This window comes from Notolabrus celidotus, chromosome 15 (genome assembly GCF_009762535.1).
Source record: "Notolabrus celidotus isolate fNotCel1 chromosome 15, fNotCel1.pri, whole genome shotgun sequence".
Lineage (NCBI taxonomy): Eukaryota > Metazoa > Chordata > Actinopteri > Labriformes > Labridae > Notolabrus > Notolabrus celidotus.
Genome location: NC_048286.1, coordinates 18166563 through 18193607, shown reverse-complemented (window position 1 = coordinate 18193607; position 27045 = coordinate 18166563). Strand labels below are relative to the sequence as shown.

At 39.4% G+C, this 27045-nt stretch overlaps 1 protein-coding gene across 4 annotated transcripts in view; it reads right to left on the bottom strand.

Annotated features, from left to right (window-relative positions):
* Nucleotides 1-8278: 8278 nt before the first annotated feature.
* The window catches only part of fgf12a (fibroblast growth factor 12a), a 50226-nt gene continuing 31459 nt past the window's right edge, over nt 8279-27045 (bottom strand). For all 4 annotated transcript variants that reach the window (XM_034703536.1, XM_034703535.1, XM_034703533.1 and 1 more), the window contains 2 exons: nt 11011-11209; nt 8279-8933 (listed from right to left, as the gene is read on the bottom strand). In XM_034703536.1, the coding sequence (XP_034559427.1) occupies nt 8818-8933; nt 11011-11209 (315 nt within the window). In that variant the 3' untranslated portion in view covers nt 8279-8817. The remainder of the gene's footprint in view (nt 8934-11010; nt 11210-27045) is intronic.

Genomic DNA, 27045 nt, shown 5'->3' with positions numbered 1-27045 from the left:
AGCCACTACTTGTTTTCCTTACAATGATCGACCCTCTCTATCCTTCCTGCATTATTTACACCATACCTGACAGTCTGGAGGTGGTGTACACAATGAAGTGAGCCCTGAATATTTAATGATTGGTAAATGAACAGTTACAGTGCAGCCAAACCCTCCTTATCCTGCCTGTCAGAGAGATGTGGATAAAAGAGCCAAAGAGAACCGAGCAACTCTGCAGGCGTCTTTGAAAGCCAGCTGTGCTCCACTGGCCTGCAGAAAGTAGAGAGTGTTGCATTTGACTATGCTTTTGATTTATTTTAAATCAATCAAGCTCTCCCACATTCATTCATCAAACACATCAAAGTCTCTCCCTCTGTATCCTCTTTGCCACGATATTTCATTCCAGCAGAGGAGGCTGTTCTTCTCTTTGTTAAATCCAGATAGACTTTGAATGTAATTAATGTCTGCAGTGTGTTTGATGTTTCCCTGCCATCTTCATGGTGGACCAGAAAAGCAATAAACCAACAACTTTACAAGACATTTTTTGCATCCTGTCTTTGATGGTCCTTCCAATGTTGAACCAATGACTGAAGCTTATTTTTCCGAGATTCAAGTGCTTGTTAGTTTTGGGATACAAACTGCAGAGGTACATTAATCTGTGTTAAGGTGTGTTGTAAATGTATTGCTTTTACATATTTCCTGACACATTCCTGTGTGCGCTGCTGTGCATGAACATATGTCTTGTTCAAGCACAAAGTGTTGCACTGGTGAGCATGCATTTAGGCATGCATAAAAGCCTTTCTGTTATAAAATGCATTAATCTCCATCATGTATGAATTATGCATGCAGAACTATGAGGTAAATTTGTTTTTTTTTAAAAATTGCATGAATTCATTAACTGCGAACAAGTAAGGAACACGGTGTAACATAACAAAAGGAAAAGATGGAGATATAATGTATAGAGGAAAAGACAAGGTTTAGAAGTAATGTATCAAATATGATAGTGAGCTGCTGAGGGAATAAAGATTAGAAAAGTGAGAACGTAGAAGAAGGGAGGGAAAGAGAGGTGTAAAGCTTGGCTTAGTATCTTTTCTGTCCCTGGGCTATTGGGATTCAACAGAACATCTTCCCGCTGTAACCATAGCCAGCACATTAACATGCTCATACTGCAGAGTGTCTTCAGTAAAGTGAGAGGTAGAGAGTGTGAGAGTAACAAATACAAAGTGTGTGGGTGGGTGTGTGGGCAGGCGGCTGGGTGAGTGGGATTGCAGTGTGTGTGGGTTCATGAGCATGAACTTTCATGTGTCTCATCAGTGAGTGCGTTTGCTTGCAGCTTTCCTCGCTGTGCTGATCTGGAGACAAGAGAAGCCAAATCACAGAGAAAAAAAGAAAGGGGGAAGGTAAAAAAAAAGATCTTGTTTTAGTATTACAGGAGAAGTTTTTCCAGAATACTGCAAAAGTAGTCTCTTAAATCATCAGAGCTCTTTTCATTCAAACATTTATAATCACTCCCAAGTAGCTCTTCTTTCCCACTCCTGCCTCCTTCCGGAAGTAAACACATTACAACCAATCATCCAATACTTTTGCCAACTCAGAGTGCTTGATTTAGATGTAAAAGATGCACATAAAAAAACACTAAGCCAGCAACATCAAAAGGAGCAATGTTGAGCCTTAATTGAACAGAGACCAATTATTTTTAATGAGTAGAACTGAACGCCCCAGTTCTGAGCAGGAGTTCCCTCATTCTCTCTGAGGGAGGACGGAAAAACCAGAAACAAGCACAGTCCCAGTGGCACAGGCCTGCATCAAAACAACAGGACAAAAAGAGGTAGACAGAGAGGGAGGGGAGATGCCTGGGATTAAAGGTACTGAGATTATTTACTATGTGGGCTCATAAGTCTGCAAAAGACAACAAAGTTATTTACAGGTCTGTGTACAGTAACAGTACACGCCATAAACACATTGCTATGTTGTTGACCCAGCTAAGCACAGACCATAAACCATGCAGTTCTTCATTAGTTTTATCTATATTGAAGCCAGGTATTTATTGCAGGCATTATGATAGCATCTACCATTTGACAGCAAATACATTCAACTCCAACAATGTAATTTGCAACATCCATTACACAGAGATACATTTGATGTAATCCTGGCAAAGGGAGTTTTGTCTTGCAGAGATGTTGTAAACTGTGCCAGCTGTGACCTTTACAATGCAATGAAAGCCACTTAGTCTCCCAACACAAATCTGCCACATTTTAACACAGGTGGTTGTTGAAAAAAGAGGAGAGAGAGAGGACTTTGTGGTACCATGGGATGGACATTTAAAAAAAAAAAAAAAAAAAAACACAGGATGGTGTTTAAACCTGACGGAACTAAAATAGTGTTGTTCTTAAACAGCCACCTGTTTTCTCAGTCGAATGATGATTTCAGAGATTAAAGAATCAAACTGGTTTACACTACATTCACATTTTGTTCACAGTTTTTATGGACAAACTGCTTGCTTAATCCAAATGTAAAAGTGTTGAATCTTAATAAGGCATGAGATAGCTTGTTTATAAACTGACTATTATGACCTTTTGATTGTAATTAAGAATCCATGTAGTGTCCAGAATGCAAGATTTCTTCTAGGGTCTTGGGAGCATGATATTTGACTGAAGAAGTATCTGTAATCCTATATTTCCATTTTCTGTTTCTTTTTGAGTGAAGAGTTCCACTAAATGTTGAGTAAGAAGAAAGATTATTGATTGGATAATGATGCCAACAGCATACATTTGTTATTGAAATCAATGTTGTTTATATTCAGGCATATAGTTTAGTTTAGTTTAGTTTAGTTTAGTTTAGTTTAGTTTAGTTTAGTTTAGTTTAGTTTAGTTTAGTTTGGTTTAGTTATTATTCATCATGTCATGCACCGAAAAGGTGCCCAGCCCATATGGACTTACAAGACACTACAAAAACAAAACAAAATTGGAGCAACAACATAAGAAGAGAAAGAAAAAACAGAAGAGCAGTTACAATACTGCACATGTCCAGCAATGACCTAAAGTAATTAAAAAGCATAGTGGTACACTTCAGACATTTGATAGTGACAACAACTAAATCAGACATAGAGTGTGCTCCTACGCTGCTGAACAGCATTAACACAAACTGGAACACTTTGTGAGTAAACAGGTACTGTTTTCTGATATTTTGTTGAAAAGGAGGCACCTGAGATCGTGATATGATAGAATAAAAAGTGCATTTCATTTTCAACTTCCTCCATATATTTAAGAAACATTGCATTGTAAAGCAAGCCTTTGTAGAGGGTATTTGGAGGTTGCCATGCCTGTTTTAGGTAAGCTGGTTTGAAAATTTAGATAAATGTGACACTAAGTCATTTCTCATTTTTGTTTTGAAAGGTGCAATTTTCTTATCTTAATCTGACAAATACATATTTCACAGCGCATAGCATTTAATGCCGTCTTCTGCCAACTTACTGTCATACACTAATCACAAAATGTATTTGCAGGAAATCATTCCAGTATTTTTAAAAAGGCAGTAAAAGTTCATCTTTCTCAGAGGTGTTATTGTTATGCAGTCACTACTTTATCATGCTCGTCTTATCATTAATTTCCATGTGCCAGTCTGTTTTTTTAGTTGCGCATTAAAGCAAAGTTAACTTAACAGCAATTATATAACGTGTATGACCAATTAAGTACACCTATATTACAGGACTGAATTCAACACAGCCATCAAGTTCAAGGTTGCTTCTTCCACACAAGAAGAAAGGAGGGAGGATGGGGGAGGACAGGTGTGTGTGAGAGTAGTTTCAAGGACAGGTGAAAAGAGGCAGGTGGAATGGCCTTCATACTGTTTGCAGTATGTTTCTGCTGATGCTGAAATTTAATTACAGGTGTTGAGGCATCTAACAGTCTGCATATTGATTGTGATAAATGTAAGCATTTTAGCTGAAAAGTTACAAACATTACAAACATTTAAATAGAAAGAAAAATCGACTGAGTTTTATTGTGATCAATTCTGTAGAGATGCATCCAGTATGTTTAATATTACTAGACTTAGTGTAAAATTAGTTGTTTGCGGATTGCTGATTTATATTAGAACATATAGCACATAAATGTATAGGACACATTGAATGAGCTAACATGCAAGGTATAGATTTATGGTAAGTCCAACAAAGACACTTGCTAAGTATTGCTGACATATTAAAACTACAATATGACTTACCAAAAACAGAGCACAGACTTTGTGTACAGCCTATGTTTAGTTCATACTAGTGGCCCTTTTCCACCGGCCCGTCTTAGCCCTACTCTACTCGACTTCACTCGACTCTACTCGGTTTGTGTTGCATTTCCACGGGCGCGGTACCTCGTGTCAGATACCAGTTTTTCGTACCTGCTCTGCTCTGGTTCCAAGCGAGCTGAGCCGATACTAAAAGGTGACATCGATGGACTGCCGGCCACTGATTGGTCAGAGAATGTCGTCACCGAAGAGTCATGAGCTTGATGCCCAACACAGGAATCAAACACTCCATTTTTAAAAAACGACATCAGTACTGGACAATGTCTGCACGCAAAGTTTCTCAGTGGTTTCTCCTCTCTCGCTCAGCCTACAACAAAAAGCTGCAGAACGAGCAGCAAGTACACCATTGCCTCCATGTCCTCCATTGTTTGTGATTGTTGTGTTTGTGTTGCGTTCAAAATGACGTGAATGCAGTTACACGTAGCAGTTTCGTGCAGCTGTGTTATGACAACCCCGCCTACCATGAGTCGGTACTCGGGCTGGTGGAAAAAGGTACCCAAACCGAGTAGAGTCGAGTCGAGCAGGGCTGGAAGTGTGTAGTGGAAAAGGGCCATAAGTGCAGCGACCAATACTATCCTAGCATTAGCTTTCAGCTCAAAAACCAGTGGTCCTGTTGGGCATCATAATTAGGTAAGCATGAGTATAATTGTAAGAAGTCAGCATCTGTTTAGCTAGCTTGTCAGCTTGTAAATGCAGTGGTTGAAACAGCATTAATGGTTTATAAATGTGCGATAATTTCTGCTAAAGGGTGTCAGACAGTGTTCAGTGGTAGTTTCAGAAAGCTCCAGGGTGCAGTTTGTAACCAAATACTTTGAATATTTTCAATACTGCAAGCCTTTGCTTCTTGCTCTTATGGATACTTGCATGTTAGGCTGAGGTTTTTGGGTGATTTTGCTGCTGCTGTTGTGTATTAGACAGCAATTGGGCTTCAAATGTAGCTTGAATAGCTACCTTTGAATCTTGGATTTTAGGGACCTGCACAGAAATGCCTCATCTCCATTTTGTGGTGCAATGTGAAATACCCTCTCTCCTCAAAAACTTTGGATGCATTATGGCCTGCTTAGATACAAGTCAGTATATCTCAGACGTCTTTGGGGGGGGGCACCCTCAAAAAGCACATCTTTCAGTGGAGGGGATCTTACACTTTTTGTCGTTTTTTCTCCCTTTTCTTGCTGTGAGAACTTATTGATTTTTCACCCCAGGTTCCATCTGTAACTGCACCTGAAGGCAACACTATACAAACAGAAAAATAGGGAACAAACTACCCTCCCTTCTTACAGCTCTGCTGTGCTCTGTGCTGCAGCCATCAGGAGAAAAGACAAGCCCCGTCCTGGAAGTCAGGGGAGCCTTCATCCTCCTCCTCCTCCTTATTCTCCATGCAGACTGCACGGAAGGTCTGTTTCCATGACAACTGGAGAATTAAGGGCGAAGGAGCGCCATCCCAAAATGACACATCGGATTTAGGGGCTAGTGTGAAGATAAATCACCCCCGGTGAATTGATAAAAGGAAACGGATTGGATTTTCTGAATTTGAACTGCGTGAAAATCCATGTTGATGGATTTAGTTTGTCTGCTGATTCTGCTGGGTCTCTTGTTGCTGCAAAGAGTGACATTAATACAACAGCTGTACACTACAGCTGTCAGTCACACTGAACAACACACTAAATCAATCACTGCATAGAGGAAAGTTTTTGATAACATAGTCTTTATTCTTAAACAATCACTAACTTCATTCTGATTTTTATAATCAATGCATATTTTTTATTTCATCTCACAATTCATAATGCATATATGAGTGTGTTCCGATGCAGTGGAATCATCTGCAAACATAAAAATAACAAACTATACTTAACATCATGTACAACCAAAGCCTTCTTTCACTCTTTCATACATCAATATCCCCCCCAGAAAGTGCTCTCCTTTACTGCTTTGTCACATCAGCTATTTTTACCTCCTCTCCTTATCCCTCCTTTTTCTCAAATCCTCTCATTCTGCTGTCAACAGTTGACAACGAGTACATCCAATTACATGCATTGCTTTAAGTCCACATGTATCTTATTTGAACCAATATAAACCTTTATAAAAGATCCTAATATATGCTGGTCTTGCCTGCTGACTTTCAGTGTCAAGTCTAATTTACTGTATGTATCACTGGGTTGCTGAACTGTAGGTGGTGTGGAAGTTGAACTAATCTATTGTTAGTTTCTGGAGCTTAATTGCAACACTTATGGACCAAAGGCCCCAGGCGAAAGACCCTCCCAGATTCACTGCGATGCATCATTGCGGTTTGCTGTGTGAAACTTAAAGTGTGCTATTCACTGTACATACCACCAACTTAGCATATGATTTTCATCCAGGTATAGGAGAGATGTATAAACTCTCTCGAAAGTACTGATCAAAACATTGCATATAAAAGTTTCTACCTACTTTCCCCAAATTTAAAACAATCTTTTCTTAGCTCTCACCTCAAAATCAAACCTTTGTTGCATCAACTCTTACAGTCATGCAATATTCATGCTTTGTCTCAGCACCCATTATTCCTTTCTTGGCCCTCCTATCCTGGCTGGGCTTAGCTGTACATCACCTATATTAATAAAAAAAACCATTGACTCCATCTTAAATATCTCACTAGAGGCCAGGCTTTGTGCAACAGGTGCTGGACAGCAAGCAGCCAAGCTTTCATGTCTGGCCCCATTCACAGAACAATTGTAGGACTTCCTGAGTTAGACGAACTAATAGGGGATTAGGAATGAGCTACACAACGCACACGGTGGCATACGCGGTGTACCAGTCAATTCACCTTGTTTATAAAGCCCTGTCAGCGCGTTGATTTATGAAAGCGAAGCTTTCCTCCACAATGCAGCGAATGGCTCATTTCATGGGTCACAAAGCCAGGGGGGATGGAGACTGTATGGATTACCATGTCAGAGCAAACAAACAGTGAGATATTCTCACCGGGAAGATAAATCATCCTCCCCAAACCTGGCTTAATCCAGATTAACTGTTTCCTCAATGAGACACTCTGCTTTCATTATGATGAGAAAGTCTAAATGATTGTGACCTTACTGGGAAATATCAACAAGTCAGGTCAGTAAGTTATCAAACAGTCAGGCACCCTGTCCACCAGTGTTGAGAAAACTATTTTACGATAAAATTAACAGAAATAGAAGAACTTGAAAAATAGTCAACATGTTTTTTTCTGCCAAGCCTGCTGAATCAACATTCATCCTCCCCTCTCCCAAAAACTGCTGAAGTCTTCATTTAGGATTAATTACTTACTTGACGATATAGTTCAAAAGCCTGAATACTGTCATAGTTATACTTTTAGAGTCGTTGTAGCCTAGCTTACAGTTTTTTTTTTCCTTGAGGTGCAAATGTGTAGGGACGTTTTTGGCCATGGCTCATAGTGCTGATGCTGGTTATCTTCCTCTCAGCTTTTGGAGAGATAATACTTTTTGCCATTTTTGACAAATTTCAACAAATCTTTACTTAAAATATCAAGAGCATAATGAAGCTTTGTTAAAACCACAGGTTCAAACCTTTACCTACTTATTTGACTTTCTTTGCAAGCCTTCTCTACAAACACCGACAACAGTATAATGTGTTGTCAGCTTATTACTATTGTTAAGTGACATACTAGACTGCTCTCTAATATATTGCTTGTATCACTTCCATCCTGTCATTGCAGAACAACATTTGATAGCTCATGTTAGAGTATTTAAAACAGCTCCATCCATTCTATTAGTCACATTAGTTACACTTGCATTACACACCTGAGTAAACTACATCCCACCCTTTAGCGCTATGTTTCCATTGGAGCCCAACAGAGAGAACTATCAAATACATTCAGTCTTACCCACACATATGAGCAGCTTAACAGTGCATCCAAGATCAAATTTTGAAAGGAAAAATAAGAGTTACTGGAAAAATAATTTTTAGTTAAAAAAACAAAAAAAAAAACAAATAAAAAAGTCCAGTATAACCATGATAGTCACTGGGATGATTAGATCAAAAATAGTAATGATGGTGATGTTATAGTTATTACTGACAACAATAACACAATAAAGCATATGAGAATGTGATAGCATTTGGAAAAGAAACCAATCTATGAAACTTGAACATGTATTAAAGCTTGTTTTTCACAGCATAACTTGGAAATGATAGATATTTGTATTTGTGTGAAGAGAGACCACCATTCCTTTGTTTGTTTATCACAGCTTTTTCTCTTTTTTTTGCATAAAATGTTGGTCAAGTCCTGATTGAAAATGTTTTTTTCTTTCATATATATATATATAGATATATATCTATATATATATATCCTCTGGTTTCATATTAACTCATCTAAAAGGTTTTCACAGGCAAGAGTTCAGTTTTTCTTTTGTTGTCTTAGTTGTACAGTTATAGCTCCTCTTCATCGCAACGCCCTCTTCCTTTTTCAGAGGGGATTCTGGCGAGTATTTTCAGGGGCGTATTTTCCTCTGGCCCCTCCCCCTGAGTCAGGTTGAGACCACTCCCCCCAGCAGGAAGCCCCTCCCCCTTCTGCTATGTGGAGTCCTGATTGACAGCTTTCCCTCCGTTCATGGTGGGAGTCCCTGAGCTCTTTCTGGAGCGGTGCTTCTCCTCTATCTCATGCAGTGACGGCTCCCTGTACATACAAACTGTGGCAAAGATGTAAAGAGAGGACAGGAGAGGGAGGGAAGGAGAGGAGACGAGAGGACAAAGAGAGGAGGAGCTCAGAGAGAGGGGACAATGGAGAGCAGATTGAGGAGATGGATGTGAAGACAGAGACAAGGTCAGGTGTGAGGCAGGAGGGACAATTGTACCAGGCTGGGAGGGATAAGACAGGGAATTAGGGCATGTCAGCACTTTTTTATCGCATCACTTGACAGGTTTTCAGATAATATCTATTACACATTGCTCTTGCTAAAAACATATTAGAGGTGTTAAAGAATGGGTATTCTTTTTTAACCTGATACTTGGAACACTGACAGAACAATCAACCTTTTTAATGATAGTTTGACACTTTGAAAAATCTTTGTATGTATTTTTTATGTTTTACTGAGATAAAAAGATACCATGTATTTGACAAATTTAAAGCTACAGCTAGCAGGCAGTTAACTTAGCTTATTTCAGTTTTTTTAAGTGGGGTCGTATGAGTTACATTACACTAGTGCTCCTGCTAGCCACAATGAGTGCCGGTGAGCTCTTCCCCTTTAATGAGAAAATTCCCAGATGACCGGCAGGCAAGCTAGGCTACAATTCTCTGCAGACGGGGACACCTCTTTCGTGTAATTTCGCTAAAATTAAGAAAATATGGTCCAGGCACTCATCACGGTGCCATTGCATGCTCTGCTAGAAAAATAAGCAGCTCTTGACTTTGCCGCCAGAAATCCTCTTTCTTTTGGCACTATTTTCGTACGCAGACCGGTGTGCTTCCGCTGCATGAGCACGGACACATGCAGATCAGCTTTTTGGAACTGCCTGCACTTTTAGGATCAAAAACTGCAAGTCCAACTAATACATCCAAACTGCCAACTTATTTTTTACAATTTATTTTCAACATAAAGAAATCAGATTTCAGTGGGGATGTCCCAAAAAAACTAATAACCTTTTCGAGTATAAAAAAAATTAAATTTCAACCAACTAACGAACCAACAGGCAAGAAAACACTCAGGAAACCGTTAAAACTGAGTGCCAACTCTTGAGGGTGACAACCATTAGTGCATGTGTCCCAAAGATTCTAAATCTTTGGTAGATACATTGGTTGTACCTCTGTGTACAGACATGACAATGGCATAGATGTTTCCAAGTAACCCTCAACAAGTCAGCGTATAGTTATATTCCTCAAACTATTCATGAAGAAATCAGATTACCTGTACTAAGATTTCTTTCCAGTTCTTAACCCTCCTGTTATGTTGAGGGTCAAATTGACCCTTTTTAAAGTCTATTTTAGGCAATTTATGCCTTCCAAACCAGCTAAATGCAGCATAAAAATCTGGGCAGCAAGTGACAGAAGAGGAGTCGTGTTAATTTATCAACATCACTTCATAAAAATAAAAAAATATTCAAAATGTAAAATAAAAAAAACAAAAATCCATGTCATGTAAAATTATTGTATTTATATTTAGGGCTTTTCAATGTGCATTAAAGCAAGTTTTAACATTGATTTTAATGAAAAACGAATGAGTTATCCTCATCCTCTGTGAGAATTACAGAACACCAATGGACTAAATCTTGATTTAAATGGTTAGTAATATAGTTAAAAATATAATTTTTAAAAAATGTGTATTAGGATTTTTTGGGGTTCTGACACTTTTGGATGATTGAATATGCCCCGGGTCAAATTGACCCAGGAACATTATTGCTGTTCCAGAGAAACAAACAAAACAGGAGGGTTTAGTACATTTTAAGTACAAATATTCCTAAGACTGCACAGGACTTTTTAAGCCTATTAACTATGTGTATTTAAAACGTCAAACCACTCCATAAAATGTTATTCGTCTTCATCTGCAGGGCCACCACTATGCCACAATTCCAGTCATGAACTTTTAGAGATATTAACATCTGCTTCAGATAGTTAATACATCACATTAAATGAGCATTAGTGCTTTTGTTAAACTTTGTGCATAAAACTTTCCTTGTTGCTGAGAAGTACAACTACATCTCTAATGCTATGCCAAATGTTAAGAAATGTTTACCAAAGTAATTACCATTATGAAAATACTTTTCTCTTACCTTCTATGGGCCTGGGAACAAAGTGTGATGAGGGCTTGGTCTTTTTGACCCGGTTGCCCTTCATGACTTGACCCTCCTTGGTTAGGCCCAAAAACCAGGCTCTGCCCGACTCCTGCTGTCGGTACACAGTGGACGAGTAGATCACGTAGTAGTTTTCAAAAACTGACTCCTTGAACTTGCACTCTGGCGTGAACATCTCCTGCAAAGTGAGAGAGGGATACAGACGCTTTATGTGCATGTGGGCTTGCATACTAATGAATTAGACAAGTAAGTAAGATGAGTCAAGGCATGCACTCACAATTAAGCCTTGTGTACGCATAAATATCACAGACACATGGATGCATAACTGCCGCTAAAACAGATGAATGATTTTAATAAAGTCTGGTTTCAGGAATAAAAAGCTGTGTGTGTGTCACTCTGCCAATATTGGCTCTCTCTACGAGCATGTGTGCTTTGCCAAGGTCAGTAAACATACTGTATTAATGAACACACACACACACACCCACACACACCCACACATTACCAAAAGTGGACTATTAAGCTCTACAAAAGAAGCCAGGAAGCCAAGAAGCCATTCAAAAAACAAAATTTAACAGAAATGTAACTAACAGGTCTCTGGCAAGAATATTGCCTCCGATATGGATTTCCATAGAGGGACATACAGGCTCGCTGCGATGCAGCTATCAAGGAGGAGGCCATGTAATACTGCTGCAGAACTGTCTGTACCCAATGAGAGGTAATACAAAGCATTTAATTTTCTTTGTTTAAAATTATATAAAATGTGGGCACGGATTTAGCCTAATGGTTAAGTTGCGCGCCCATGTAGCAGGTGACCCGGGTTCAAATCCACCCCTTGGCCCCCTTCCTACATGTCATTCCCCTACTCTTTCCCAGTTTCCTACACTATCCACTATGCTCTCGTCTATAAAATAAAGGTGTAAAAGCCCCAAAATATATTAAAAAAAATAGTAATTATATAAAATGTTATCAATACTGAGACTTTTACTTGATCCCATCATTACAGAAATAATGCAACTCAATTATATAGAGTATGAATAGTTAAGAATAACAAGTTAAGAAAAGTTAACGTTTTTAGAGTTTAATTATATAGAATAAATTCCTAAAGATAATTTAAAGACAGACTGACACACACATGCACATGTATGCACACACACACACACACCAAATTAATGAGAATGATAGCCTTATTAGAATAGGAGTGAACAATGGAAGATGTTTATCTCTCTACTTCATTATCAAAGCAGCGAGTCAAGGAGAAAGTCAAGGGGACACACACAGGAGGAGGGGAGGAACGACCGGGAAAAAATGGAAAAGGACCAGATATTGGACACACTGTCAGGACTGAATGCCGTGCCAAATTCTTGCCATGACATGACACGAAACAAGAGACGAAAAAAAGTGAACTGTTTCAAACCCATATAAAAGGTCCAGTAATTTGTGTAACGTTGTCATCTTGAAGAAGATAATGATGTCGCTGACTCTTAAATAGGCAGGAAATTATGTGTCTTGACTCTATGCTTGTATCTTAAAGTTAATAAAGAAGGTGAGGTGATTAACATACACTGACATGGTGGCTGCCAAACCTCATCACCCTTACCACCCATCTCTGCTCCCTCCTCGACTGAATGCGTCCTGTCTGAAAGAAGCTAGATTAAAAACTGTTGCCAGTCAGTTTGAAGGGCAGGGAAGTTGTGTGTGTCATAAATAGATGTGGTTGATGTGAAACAGCTGGCTTGGTTGATGTTGTGCTGTCTCGGTTTAGGCAGGCTTTTTAGCGTGTGTGTGTGTGTGTGTGTGTGTGTGTGTGTGTTTGTGTGTGTGTGTGTTTGGGTGTTGGTGCTGTATTTCATTCATTAATATCTCCTGCAGGGTTCTGTGCCCTTTTAAGGGTGGCCATTTGACTGACAGCCCAATTCTGCTCCCTGCTGGAGGTGACTGTTTATGGGTTTGTGAGGCATATGCTTGCGTGTGCATGTGAGACAGAGATAGAGTGCAGAAGGGCCTTGAAAAGAGAGAGGAGTAACAAAATGAAGGACAGAGTGGAAAAAAAATTCTACCTAAAGGTTGGGTTGTCCAAATAACAAACAAAAGAAGACTCAGTTGGTTGTCGTATGGTCTCTTAAAGCAGACAGCTCTGTGAATCAGTCTGTGAATTTTGAGGTTCCAGAGGTGAACAGACTGTTGTTGGGGATAAACAATATGAAAATCCAGGTGGTAGGTAGAAACCCTTTCTAATTTAAAGAGTATCAGTTCAAAAACGTCCTTTTTGGGAAAACTTTGGACCGGATTGGGCTTGGCTTCGACCCGCCCTTAGTTATGCTGTTATAGGCCTAGGCTGCATATGGATATGACACATCACATTCCTTTCTCTCTAAACCAAGCGGCAACCTCGGGTCTAAAAATATGAGTCCAATGTGGAAGTGCTAAAAACTGCAGTTCATCGAGGATCCGCTTGAGGCTGGCTCCGGAAGTACCGGAAGTCACATACACATGAATGGGGAAAAGCCGATCTTTACAGCAGAAATAAACATGTTTACAGCCTGGTACAAAAGACAAGTGTAGTCTGGATAGCTCATTTCTCGATCGGCATACACTGTACAGGGGGGGGAATTTCTTTCTAATGTGGTACTTTCGGGGATATTGAGATTACAAGTCTTCCAATGAGAGGCACAGCTGACTGCAGGAACACTGTAGCTGTTGGCCAGGAGGCTAAAACTCCGCCTCTTTACGTCACACTCGCTCGACAGCAGCAATATGGCTGCCGATTAGCCGGAAAACAGCGCTTCAGAAACAGATGGGTGACGTCACGGATACTACGTCCATATTTTATACAGTCTATGCTCCAAACCGATTCATGACCCTTTAATACATTTCATAAACTTTATTTCTTTCCCTGACATTTTGTGCTATCTTGTCTCACCAGGTTCCTATGGATTGTCGATGTGAACCACCTGCTTCTGAGGTTCTGCATGACTCAAACTGCTACAATTATTATCATCAATTTTATTCATATCATCTTTTTTTAATTGTTATTTCGAACAGTAGCTGCTTGTATTATTATTATTTTCATTGCTTGTAAGTCTGTGTGATGTAGTGTTACTTTTGTTGCTGTCTTTGTCTTTGTCTTTGTCTTTGTCTCTCTCTCTCTCTCTCTCTCCCTTTTCTCAGGCCACCTGGTCGTGTCAGTTAGATGTCCACCAATGTGTCTGGTTCTGCTCAACGTTTGTGCCACCACTGTTTCACATTGCTTTCTCACAGGGGACACGTTTTTCTCTCTGAATAATATATAACAAAGAGATGTGTCTATACCTGCTCTATATGTTAACTGTGATGGGATCACTTTTGCGATGATTTGGGGCTGTATGGATGCATAGCGGGGGCTGCAGAGCTTTGTGATACTTCTTTGTGGGTTCGCATACACAAGCAAAACCCCTCACATTAGACATGGCATTTAATCCATAGTTCATGTAAAAAATATTGATTGGTGCCGCTTTAAGCTCCAAATCCAAGTCACCTCTATACGAGGAGTATACGTGTATGTGTGTCTTAGCTCACATGGCAAACCACTGCTCAGCAAAATGAGTCACAGCATTTATGACCATCCATTTTAAGACACAGCCGTGTATAGCAGGTTGTGTAAAGGACTCTGGGAAGGTGAGGTCACATGGTTGGTGATGTGGAAACATCTCGCTAGTCAGCAGGAGGTAGGACGAGCTCTGTGGAGATCTGGCAACCAAGTTTATCAGGCCTGCTGACACACTGTCAAGCAGGAGATGTCTCTCTCTCTCTGGAGGGGCGCGGGGGTCACGTCAGCCTGTCTGGCTGCCTGTGTGTTTGTGTGAGAACATATGTGTTCAAGTGGGCAGGGGGCAGACAGTGATACATTACACACCAGCAGGCATTGTCCCTTCTTCATCTGTCTGAAGCCAAAATCAGGCCGAGAACTCACACATTCACACCCACACAAACACATAAATGTGCTCTGCTATCTTACCCTTCCCAATCAGCCAGTCTGCTCTGCTGACACGCCGAAGAATCCCCTCCAAATTTATCCACAAGGGCAACACTCTGTTATTGTCTATGAGGAGGCTTGGAGCAGGTTAAAAAGTGCCCTGTCTGTGGTTCGGAAATGATGGGGGTGAAGTGTAAGTGACTTTGAAGTCTTTGACAGAGTGCCTTGTTTGTGGATGACTTAGTGGAAATATGGGGTGAAGAGACGAGGTCGGAGTCTCTCATGATTAATGAGATCTTCTTAATGGACACACAGGAACCACACAAGTACAAAGGGAAGGAAAAGCACAGGAACACACATCCCCACAGACACCTGCACACGCAACACAGATGCTGTGTTCATTAAAATGCACACCAACAGGTTAGTCCTGTCCTCTCCTCTGCCAAGAATACCTAATAAGGCGAAGTTGGTACCACCGCAAAAATGAGGAAAATTAAAACAAGACGTGTCACATTCTAGGGCTGTGCTTAGCGATAGTAAACTGATTACAAGGACGCAGATTTATATTCTGTGTGGATGTGAAAGAGAGCTGAAGGACTTGTTAGTGAAACTGGGCACGTGAGACTGTCGGTCTCTAAATAAACATTGGGGTTCACCTGATACCTGGGGAGCAAACACTCTGCAACCAGGGATTGCATATAAAAATTTCAGCAGTTTTGGAACATACCAGTGTTCTTTCATTGCAAACGGTTGCAAGCAGATTTTTAGGACAGATGATCTCCTATAAGAGGTGATCTTAATGAAACATTAAAAATACTCGCTGATTATTTTTTACCAACAGTGATGCTCAGGGGAAGTACTGATGAGCTGGTACCCACTGTTTCCTGTTCTTTGAGCACAGACATTAACATAGTTGGATCCTTACATCATGAATGTTGACACTGGTTTTGTGGGGCGCTGTAAATATTTAGGTGTTGTTCTTGATGACAAAACAAATTCTGACTCGTTTACAGAACTTCTATTGGATAAGTTTAAGCTTTTGTGTTAAAGCATAGTTTGGAAACCCAAACATGGCCAATAACAATTAGGAATCCAACAACTAGAAATTTGATGGTATGATTACAGTCTGAGTAGTAATCATGATTATCATGATTGTGCGTAATAAACTGAAGTATTGTCATTTGCCGTCATCTATGCATCTTTTTCAATTTCTTTATTTAATCATCAATCTGATTTTACAAGTGGCTTAACAAATCTTGTCTATTAATGTTTTCGGTTTCTTTGAAATTTAGTAAAATAATGAAATTGAAAAATCTCTCACACAAAGTTATTAATAACTACATTCAGTAAACTAAATCCCATGTTGTAGAGGAAAGTGTACAAATGACTGGTGATATCTTAGAGCTTTACAGCAGGCAGTTTAACCTGCAATGCCTAGCATGAAATCTGCACATAGAGGGGTAGATTAAGATTAAGCACCACTGGCCTGAGAGCTTCCTGTTTTTATGCACTAAAGCGGTGGAACTCTGCCTCTGGACATCAGAATGGCGAGATTGTTGGTCTTTTAATTTGGAGTAATTTATTTTTAGCCATGGACTGCATTATTATAATCATTGTTTTAATTACATGTATTTATCTTATTTATTTGTTTCCCTGTTTATTTCTTGTATTTATAGGATCTTTTTAACTTTAACTTATTTTTAATCTTGTTTTATACCCTTACTTATTTCATGAATTTTACTGTATTGATTTATTTTATTTTTAAGTATTCCTTATGATGATGTCTTTTTTTTTTCTTTTTTTTTTTACCCATTTCTGTTCTTATTTGTCTCTCTGTTCTTTTGTGAAGTACTTTAGGCTGCATGCTTGTATGTATGAAAGGTGCTATATAAATAAAGTTGAGTTTAGTCAAAATAAATGATCACTGAGAACACATGAAAGCCTAACTTTCCCCACTACACTAGTGATTCTTACTGACAAGTTTATATTTAATTCCCTACCTCCTCAATGTTTCATGAAGTAACTTACCACTGATGTAATACCACTCAGGTATTATGAATTCCCTTTACTTGGTTGTGTAATGCTAGGTTGTGATCCCGCAGATGCAGCATCATATTTGTTGTGTTTTACCCTTGAGGCCAAACTTTTTTTGTGGCAGGTTATGCAAACGAATGATCCATCGCCTTGAATAATTCCTTGGTCATTCTTGGTGTACCTGAAATCCCCCCTCACTTCTTTTGTTTCTTCGGTTGATACAAAGCTTTGCTGCTTGGTCCTTCTACCTTAGTTAGAGCTAATGTAGCACAGCCTCCATGTCTCTTGATAAGCATGATGGCACATTAAGTTGGTGCACCACAAGTGTCACTTTGTTTTTGTTCTGTGCAGGCTGTTCTAAACACAATGTGCCAGCTCCATTTTGAGAGTGATAGCAGAAACACTTGGGGAAGCAGATCCTTTATGATTAGATAAGCGCCACAAGTGTGGTTAATAATGAAACTGGTTCATCGCCGCATCCCTGGTAAGATTCAACTCTTAAAGTCTTGTCAAGATGGCCAGTAATATCTCCAGGAGGTGTCAAGCCAGACTTCTGGCCATTTTAACAGGCAGTTCCTTCGAGCTAATGCTAAACTGGAATGCCAGAATCATCTCCTTTGGAGTGCGTTTCATCTCTTGTCGTCAGGCCGTCATTTCGAGCACCAGTGCAGAAGACTAATAAAGTTTAAGAATCTATGTCTTGTTTATTCTAAGTGCAATTCTTATGCGTATTAGCAATTAGCACTCAAGTTCCTTTACTTGTTCTACTTTTGCACATTTGCACACCTCCATCATGTACCTTTCAACTTGGCAAAGTTTCCTTTTCCGTATGAACTCTGATATTACTCATTTTCTGATTTTATTGCTAATATTGTTGATATTCTCCTTTTCTGTTGTGTTATTTGTATTGTGTCTGATTTTTAAGTCTGATTTCAATGAGGTCTGACTTTACTGTGATGTTGTCCCTGTGTATTATGTCATTCTGTGATCCTGCTGCTGAAAAAACAATCCCAATGTGGGACAACACAGATAAACTGAATCAAAATCTGATCCAATGTTATGGAAATCTCAGGACCCCTCAGCAATCATTCCCTATCATTGTCTGACACATGTTATATATGCCTCTGGCAACGCATGCCAACTTTTCGGTTATTTTCTGGGTGTAGCGCTGAATGTCCCTCAGCCATGACCTCCTTTTTTGGGTGGCTATTACATCTGCAACATAAACACATTCATGAGTCATTACATCCCCAGGAGCAGCACCCATTCATCAGTTTCAAGAAGTTCTCAGTAGAAAGAGGCTTACTTCAGTGGTAACAAGCCCAAAGTGGAAACCCATGTCCTTGTTATTGACTAAACAATATGTGGGTCTTAAGTTTGTTGAACTACCAGCATCATGATTCAGATGTGAAAAAGCAAAAAGGCAAACTTTGTTAGGTTTTCAAAAAGAAAAGAAAACAACATTTTAAAATTGTTGTTTGTTTAACGCATTTCAGCCTGGTAAATTCTGATGCATTCAAGGTAGTCGAGAATATAACGATTGGCTTTTACAACACAGTGTTGAGCAGCCTTGTCGCTCAAGTTAAACATTTTGATCCAGAACAGATTGTTAGATGCACTTGCATGGAAAAAAACCTGTCTAGAGAGATAAACCACTGGTCAAAGCTGCACTGCAAAAATGAAAACTTAAAATTGTTGGCCTGAAAATGATTTTTTGGTTAAGGAAACAAAAACATTTTCCATTTTGTTATGAACTACATCAAAGTAGTTATCTCAACTACCTGTATTAAGTTTGTTGTGTAAAGTTGGTCTAATTTTATAAGTAAGGTTGGTAAAACTTTAAATTATTGGTTTGAGGCTCGGCTAAAGTATTTGAGTATGCTTCAGGCAAAGAACGGGGTCCCCAACTGAAATCTACAGGGGTCTTCCACACTTTCAATTTCCCACATGTGGTGCCATCTCTCCTGTCCTGTGTGGATTTTATCGCCCTAAAGGTGAGTATTTTGTTTGAGTATTGTATTGAAACTCTAGCTTTACAGTTGGTCAACTGATGGGGAGTTGATTACCGGTTAATGTAACTTTACTCTGTTTAGTTAGTTAGTTTAATAAGGCATGGTCATTACCAAAAGTTGATCATTAGCTAGCTACCTTGCAAGTGAGAAAACGGTGCAGTAACTTGCAGTAACAAAGGTACATTTTTTGAACAAAAAATAATAGGTTGGCACAACTTTCACTTCTTAGTATTTAGAACTCAAAACTTAACACTACATATGAATGATAAGTTATCTCAACGAAAAAAACTAATCAGCGGGCTCAAATGTGAGATTTCTAGTTAGCCTCAAAACTCAAAAATCTCGTTCAGACAGTTGCCTTAAAATTTTTAGTTTTCACAGATTTTTCATTTTATCAGTGTGGGATGTCATGATGTCATTGTGTTCCACCTGCTTTAAATCTGCACATTCACTGTTTTTTAGCCATTCGCCAAAGTCTTGCAATACATGATTGGTCAATACTACTCAGACTACAAAACCCACTACAAACTAAACCAGAACACTTCCCATGTTCAAAGTCCATCCCCTTGGAGAGATCCTTCATTTTTATGTAGAATCTGTATAGCATTAGAATAGAATTTGATGTTACGGCAACCTGCACTAACTTTACCAAATGTCTTGTCTATCAAAGCTGGGGTACATGATTGTAGGGAAAATGCCCCAAATAAAGTTCACTAATAAGGGCAAACAAAGCAGGAGAACAAGAATAATGATAGCTAATGATAACATTAATGCAAAAAAAAAAATGCAGGTTTCAAGAAAATCACAACAAGGACAAAAACGCATTTTGCACATACATTAGGCCTCAACAAGGTGCGGAATAGATTTAAGTGAAAAACAATGTATTTATGTAAACTGAGTTTCCAAAAACAGGAAGTGAAAAGAAGGAGGGGTTTAGTATGTCATGCAACAAAGGTAAACAAAAATCTGAGAATAGTAATTCCCTGTTTTACCTCCAACATCCCAGGAAATCACTGTAAAGCTGTTCTACCATTTCTTTACAAACAACAACAAAGTTCCCAGACATTACCCTTCACTTACAGGGTATGAGTGATGTGTTATGAGTGTATTGGGAGCTTGTGCAAAGTGTAAAGGGTGAGGTGTAGGAAAAATGAACGACAAAGTAAGAGAGCAGGCTGTAATGGATATGAAACTGGGTTGCCAACAGAACTGGGTTGAACGCGTCCTGAATCCAAATCAGATAGCCGCTCCATCTGTGGAGTGAGGCAGCTCTCTGGCTCTGCATTAAGGAGCCCTGCTGCTTCCACCAGCGTCCTTTGACTTTGGAGAAAGATGTGGAGAATTTCAAAGGTGGGAGCAGGGTAGGGGGGCTCCATTTAAATATGGGCCTGAGCCATGAGTGTATCAGAGAGATTTGGCCTCAGTGAGGATCCCAGACCTGTCATGGAACTCCCGAGGAGCTCATTGTTATTCTGGGAGAGATTCAGGCCGGGGATTGTCTAGACATTACTTAAACTGAAAAACTCTCTTTGTCAACTTTTCTGTCCCTTCTCCTCCTCTCCACCTCTTCCTGTTTATCTTTATCTCTGTCTCACCCTGAAAGTCAATCACTTCCAGACAAGGTTCTGTCCTGTCCTTTTCTTAACTTCCCTCCGGGGAACATCGATAGTTCATGTCCGAAAAATCCATTCCCAACACTTACTACTGGGTCAATTTTCATGGTGAGAAACCCTAATTACCCAAACTTCAGGGGTGTGCATCTTTCCTTTACACTATCCAGTTTGATTCAATTAGATTCCTGATGGTTAGGATTGATTCTTGATAAAACTACTAACATATCCCTATCACTATTTATCCAAGAGAAAACAAATAGGCCAATTGTACAAACAAATATTTCGACATTATGTATATGAATTGAAACCTTAACACAACCATAACCTGTGTATCACTTTGACAGTTAGTTTGGTGGAGAAATATGAAAAACTGCTACAACAACAAAAAAAAAAAACAACTTCTGTCTCACTTTGTGTGCTTTGCAAAACCTTGTAAGCACTTAAAGGAGAAGAAAAAAAACTGTATGACAACACTTTGTCTGTTCAGACCAAGCGGAAACCTCCGGTCTCAAACTATGAAGCCCATGCCGAAGTGTTATACACTGCCACTCATCGAGAATCTGCTTGAGGCTGGCTGCAGACACACCGGAAGCCACATGGACATGAATGGGAAAAAGACGATCTTTGCAGCATTAATAAACATGTCTACAGCCCGGTTCAAAACGTAGCTACGTAGCTCATTTCTCTATCGGCACACACTGCACAGGGGGGGGAAATTTTTTCTAACGCAACGGTTCAGAAGATGTTAAGATTACAAGTTTTTGCCCAAATAAGGACATGACTGACTTGACTCCCGGTCGAGAACACATAGCTGTTGGTTAAGAGGCTTAAACTCCGCCTCTTTACGTCACACTATGCCTAGTTGAGTTCTGCATTACCAATATGGCTGCAGCCGTCGATTGGCTTCAAAACAGCGCTCAGGAACAGATGGGTGACGTCGCGGATACTACGTCCATATTTTATACCGTCTATGGTTCAGACAGGAGAGCACTGCTGCTGTGTTAAAAATAAAAATAAAAATGTGATTCTCTCTGAGGTCAAATATGAGTTACACATGATGCTCAGTGACACCCTCTCTGCATTTGACAGACCTTGGTTGACTTTTTTCTTAAACTGACAAACAATTCTGGTGTGATCTTTGGAAATTGCCCTGTTTGATAGTGTTTGACTCAGCTCAGATGTAACAATGTTATGTTGTTACTGCTGACCTTGAGTTGAAAGTTGACCTAATTATGTTGTGAGGTCATAAACTTTAGCAGTACAACAGCCAATGACGTTTTGACTTTGGCGAGTTGTGGCTAATTTGTGGCTGGACAAAGTGTTTAATGATCAGGTCTTCTTTGGCTGCACTGCTAAAGTTTGCATCTTGGCAAAGGTGACTGTGTGATTTTGCAATCAGAAATGTGTCTGTCCATGTAGTTCATCACTTTTCTACAAAGTGTACAGACAAACAGACTTAGTATGAAGTCCATAAGACTTGATTTCTAAAGTGAAGACTGAATTGCTTCAGCGATCGCAGACATTGTTGCATTCTCCTCTTCAACCAACTAACTCTAAATTCTCTCCATCTGGGCGAACTGTAGTCTCTTGAAAGATAGTAATTCACACTCGGAGTGTCCTGAGATTGAGATTGCTGAGCACAATATGCAGGATAAACAACATAGTCTCAGGAACCAGTTCATAACTTTAAGACCAGGCCATTGATTGGTTCATAGTATGCTTTTACTGTTTTTTACTGCACACCAGTATACTTGGATCTTCAGCATTACGATGGGCAACCGCTTTGGATCAGTGAATCATTACATTACCACCTAACTTATTCTGCCTTCATATATCAGCCTTCATATTTTCTGATCTACTTTACTTTCTTCTTTTTCCCCTCTTTACTTCAAGAGAACACTCTCAACACATTACCTTTCATCAGCACTGACTGCATGCAACTGAATAATGATGAGGCAAACTTTTAAAACTTTCTGTGGTTGAGTAACCAAGTAAAAAAGGCCAAATATTGGCTGTAAGCTGCTTCTCATATTCAATTTCAATATGTCAGTCAAGGCCTTGAAAATTAGGATTTCACCGATTTCTGTAATTTTTAGCCCAATTAAGCAATTTTTTAAAACGTCTACTGATCTGTTTATACTTCAGAGAACCCAACATTTCTTTATTCACTTCCGTTACGTTTTTGATCCGGCACCACAAAAAATCCTTCAAACCAGTTTTGTTCTTTAGGCAGCAAAACATGAAGAAAAGGCAGGCGGGGCACAGAGAGACTACTCACACAAGCCCTTTGTCATTTGTCACCAGAACAAAATCCGACGCTCTCCCTGACCTTCCACATCAACTCTCTCTCGCTCATCCCTCCAGGGCCTTAACTGAAGGTTTTACTGCGACACATTACTTTTTTCTGTGACATAAATGAGCAGCCGTAAAATTAGACTTAGACTGAAAGAGAGAGTAAGAACAGTTCAGAGGCCGCTGTGAATGTGTGGCCCTATGGACAAAATTACTGTATGGTTAAGAAAGATAGATTAGGGCTCCCTAGACAACCAATCAGTTAGTTGATAAGAGTTTTAGTGAGCAAACTTTTTTAATTACTTTTTTTTTTGTGCTGCAAAATTAAAAAAAAAGGACCAAACTCTGATTTTAAGCTACATCTTCTCTGTTGTCACTGTAAAGCTAATGCTATCTGTACTGTCACAAGCCAAGACTTACCCTTTAAGAATAAGAGGCTTAGTGGGTAATGTATGCATTCACCATCAGACTTATAGAGTATTCGGAAGCGTGCTTATGTTCCCACAACCCTATTTTCCCACATTTCTAAGATTTTTGCTTCAGCTGAAACCCTTTTCGATCAGCCCATTTCACTTTTTCTTTTAATGATTGTGATTGTGACGATTTCTGCTGCTGCTGATCGAAATAAAATTACTCATTCTTTCATTTACTATAAAGTGGTTCCAAAGAATCTTGTGGGAAGATAGAGCTTAAATTGAAGGGAAATGCAGTAACACAAGACCTAATTTTGAAAATGTCCTAGAAATGTGGGAACATAGGGATGACCCTCTCCTAAACCAGAGAGCTCTGTCCACATCTCTTAATTGTTTTTTTTTAATATTGCTGTCTTTAAACATCAGTGAAAAACAGACCCACATACTCTTACAAGCTATGAATTTATATGGTTTGCTGTTCATATTTCTGTTTATCATGTTCATGTGAAGGACTTTGTGACTTATGTCTGGGAAAAGCACTACATAAAAACCTTTACTCACTTGATGAAGTCTGGTTGGTTTGTTTTAGGAGCTATTTCCCTGCTGTGTATGAGTAAAGAAAAAAAAAAGGATGCATCATGAACACGGCTAAGCGGAAGCTTTCCATGCGTTGAGTCACAGTAGTCAACACTGACTCTCCAGTAAAGGTTGGAGTGTGGAGGCTTTGAAATGGGCTGTGTTTGTGTTACATTGAGTGAGTGAAAGAATTACCTGTTTAGAGCTACCACAAAGTCTTGTGGGCCTTCTTCACTAGTCAGTTTGTCTGTCGGCATGCTAGTTCCCAGCTACAAGTCCAGCTTATTCAGCCCAAAGAAACCAGATATGACCCAGCTAATGTTCTGATTTTAAAGACTGGAACTGGTAGTATAGTATCAGTGAAGGTTGAATTTAGCATGCTGGCCTGTTTCTGGTGAGTGATAAAGTTGATTGAGATGGAGAGGGGAGATGTTTCTCAGTGTGTTGGTAAGTAATGATAAGTTGATAAGTTCATAGAAACATAGATAAATAGCTAATAGATATGTATGGATTTTTTAGAGATAGATTGTTATGAATAGATCAATACATATGAAGATACATTGATCATGCATAGATCAATGGCAATGAATATACTAGAGGGATACATTGATGAATTGATAGATGGATATACAGAAAAATAAAGAGACTGAGTGCTAGATAAAGTGAACAGTGGTTACTGCTGTGCAGTAAACTAGGTCATATTGAGAAGTGTTATAAATAATGGAACAGCGCTCTTCATTGTGGATGCTCAACCCCCACACACTTCATCGCTAAACACTCCACACAAGCATTATCTCCTGCTCACTCATGGCTACATTAGCTCCACTTAACTGATCAACAGTAATAGTAATCTGGCCAGTAAAAGAATGGACAGATACCTGACACCTAGATGAATAACTAAACAGAAAGATGTGTTGCTGCACAACTTCTCAGAACCAACTCAAGTGTAAAGCCTGTCGCACATCCTCACTAACAGGACAGCTGGAAAAGACCAAGGGAGAGAAGAAGAACAGTAGAGCTTTAGAGAAGTAGGAGGATATCCCTCAGTAATTATCTCCCAGGAGGGGGGCGAGACGGAGAGGGAGAGAGAGAGAGAGAGAGAGGGAGAGAGAGAGAGAGAGAGAGAGAGAGGGAGAGAGAGAGAGAGAGAGAGAGAGAGAGAGAGAGAGAGAGAGAGAGAGAGAGAGAGAGAGAGAGAGAGAGAGAGAGAGAGTCAGTCTAGCATCTCTGCTCTTAGATGTTAGGGTGACAATACAAGACAACAAAAACAAGCAGTGAGAAACTATATAGCTAGGAGAGGACACACAATGTAATGGAGACCTCAAACAAGAGAGAATAAGAGAGGGAGGTTAAAAATGCACAGATAATGATAAAAATAAATGTGAGTAAGTAACAAGGAATGAAAATCAAGGACTTATTTTATGGCTGTGATTGAGCCAGGAGAGCTCTCCTAAAAGTGTGAACACAGAAATGTTCCCCCTTTAGAGTCCCCTGGAAACACTTATGCAGTTCTCTCTCTGTCTATCACATTCATAATCTCTGTTGGTAAATAATGGAAATTAGAGGCAGAAGCGGAGGCTCTGTGTGCTTTCATCCAGTGGTTTGCATGTTAATTTAGCCTCTTTATGAGCACTCGGAGGCTCTCCAAGGCTCATAAGCCTCTGTGTGATCCAGCCTACCACCCTGCGTTCTGCTTACCAATGCATGCTAATTTCCCATGCTTCACATCTGAGAAGCCGGACCTCCTCTGTACGTCCAGAGACTGCTTTCACTCTCCTTCTTGCTAAAATGCCTCAACTATTGACGAACAAGCATTCATGATGCGATAGAAAGGTCGAAAATGGACTCCTCATCCCATAAAATGATGGGTAAAACGATTCACAGAGACGCAGTGAATCACTTCTAATTAACAATAATTATGTAGTCTGACGCAGATGATGATTTCATCCAGGGTGGGAGTGTGTCGGGGGGTCATACTGAATCCCCAACTTTGAATCAATTTCATAAATTAAAAGAATGCTGTCTGGGCACGATTAAACTTTAATTATAGACGTAGATATGTGGGTGGAGGGTTATTATAAGTCCTATAGTAGAGCTGTGAATTGAGCGCTTCTTTATGTGCATTAAGTTATGAATGAATCAGTCCACCTGGGTGAGTCATAACAGCCTGCGCACTTATCTCACGTCCTTCCCTGAACCAGTGAGTCCTCATGCATCTGTCCAGTCATTAAGTTGTGCTCAAGTTTTAAAGAAACTCAACATTTATCTAGTCTTCTTTAAAATGTAAAATTAAAATCTGAGAGATGAGCTGAGATAACCTCAAACCAAGAATTATAAGTTCAAAAGTGCTTTGTCCAAGTAATATTTCACAAGTTCAGGGTCATAAAGTTTTAATCTTTTCAAATATTGAGCTGAATATGGAAAACTGGACTTCACTTATTTGCATAAGATTTCTAAATCTTACATAACTGCACAGCAGTTTAAAAAATAAGTCTAGTAGAAACAAAAATGTGCTATTTTCAAAAAGGAACACAATGTAAGTCATTAAAACTCTTACAGTTCTCTTCTATATCCATAATGGTACTGAAGTTTGGCTGCTTATTGTGTAAGAACAAAACTATCTATCGATACCCAGACAAATGCACTCTTTATTCATGTAGCTTTTCAGGTTGAAAGATGTAACTCCAAACATTTTCCAGATTTTAAGCTATAGGTAACTTTGGGTGCATTTGGTAAAACCATCTCAATAAAATCTTGGGCTGTTGTAAACCTCACCCATAGCTATATGCATTAAATCCCTTACCCAGAGTTATTTGGCTCTGCATTTCTGACCTCTTTCCTACTAAAACATGAAGCTATAGAATGCTTTCTTGCATGTATTGATAGCATTTTATAGGCAAAGAAACTTCAATTCCAACAATGCCAGCTTGTTCATAAGCTCTGTGCGCCATGTGGGAGGGGCTTACAATTCCAGAAAGTCTTTTATTGGGTGAACACTTTGACCCTGAGTGCAGGATGACTCATCAACATTTTGTTTCTTGGAAAATAAAGACCTCTCAAATATCAAGAAAAAGAACAAAACCTCTATTTTCATTTATTATTAAAACTTTTCCTACATGTTG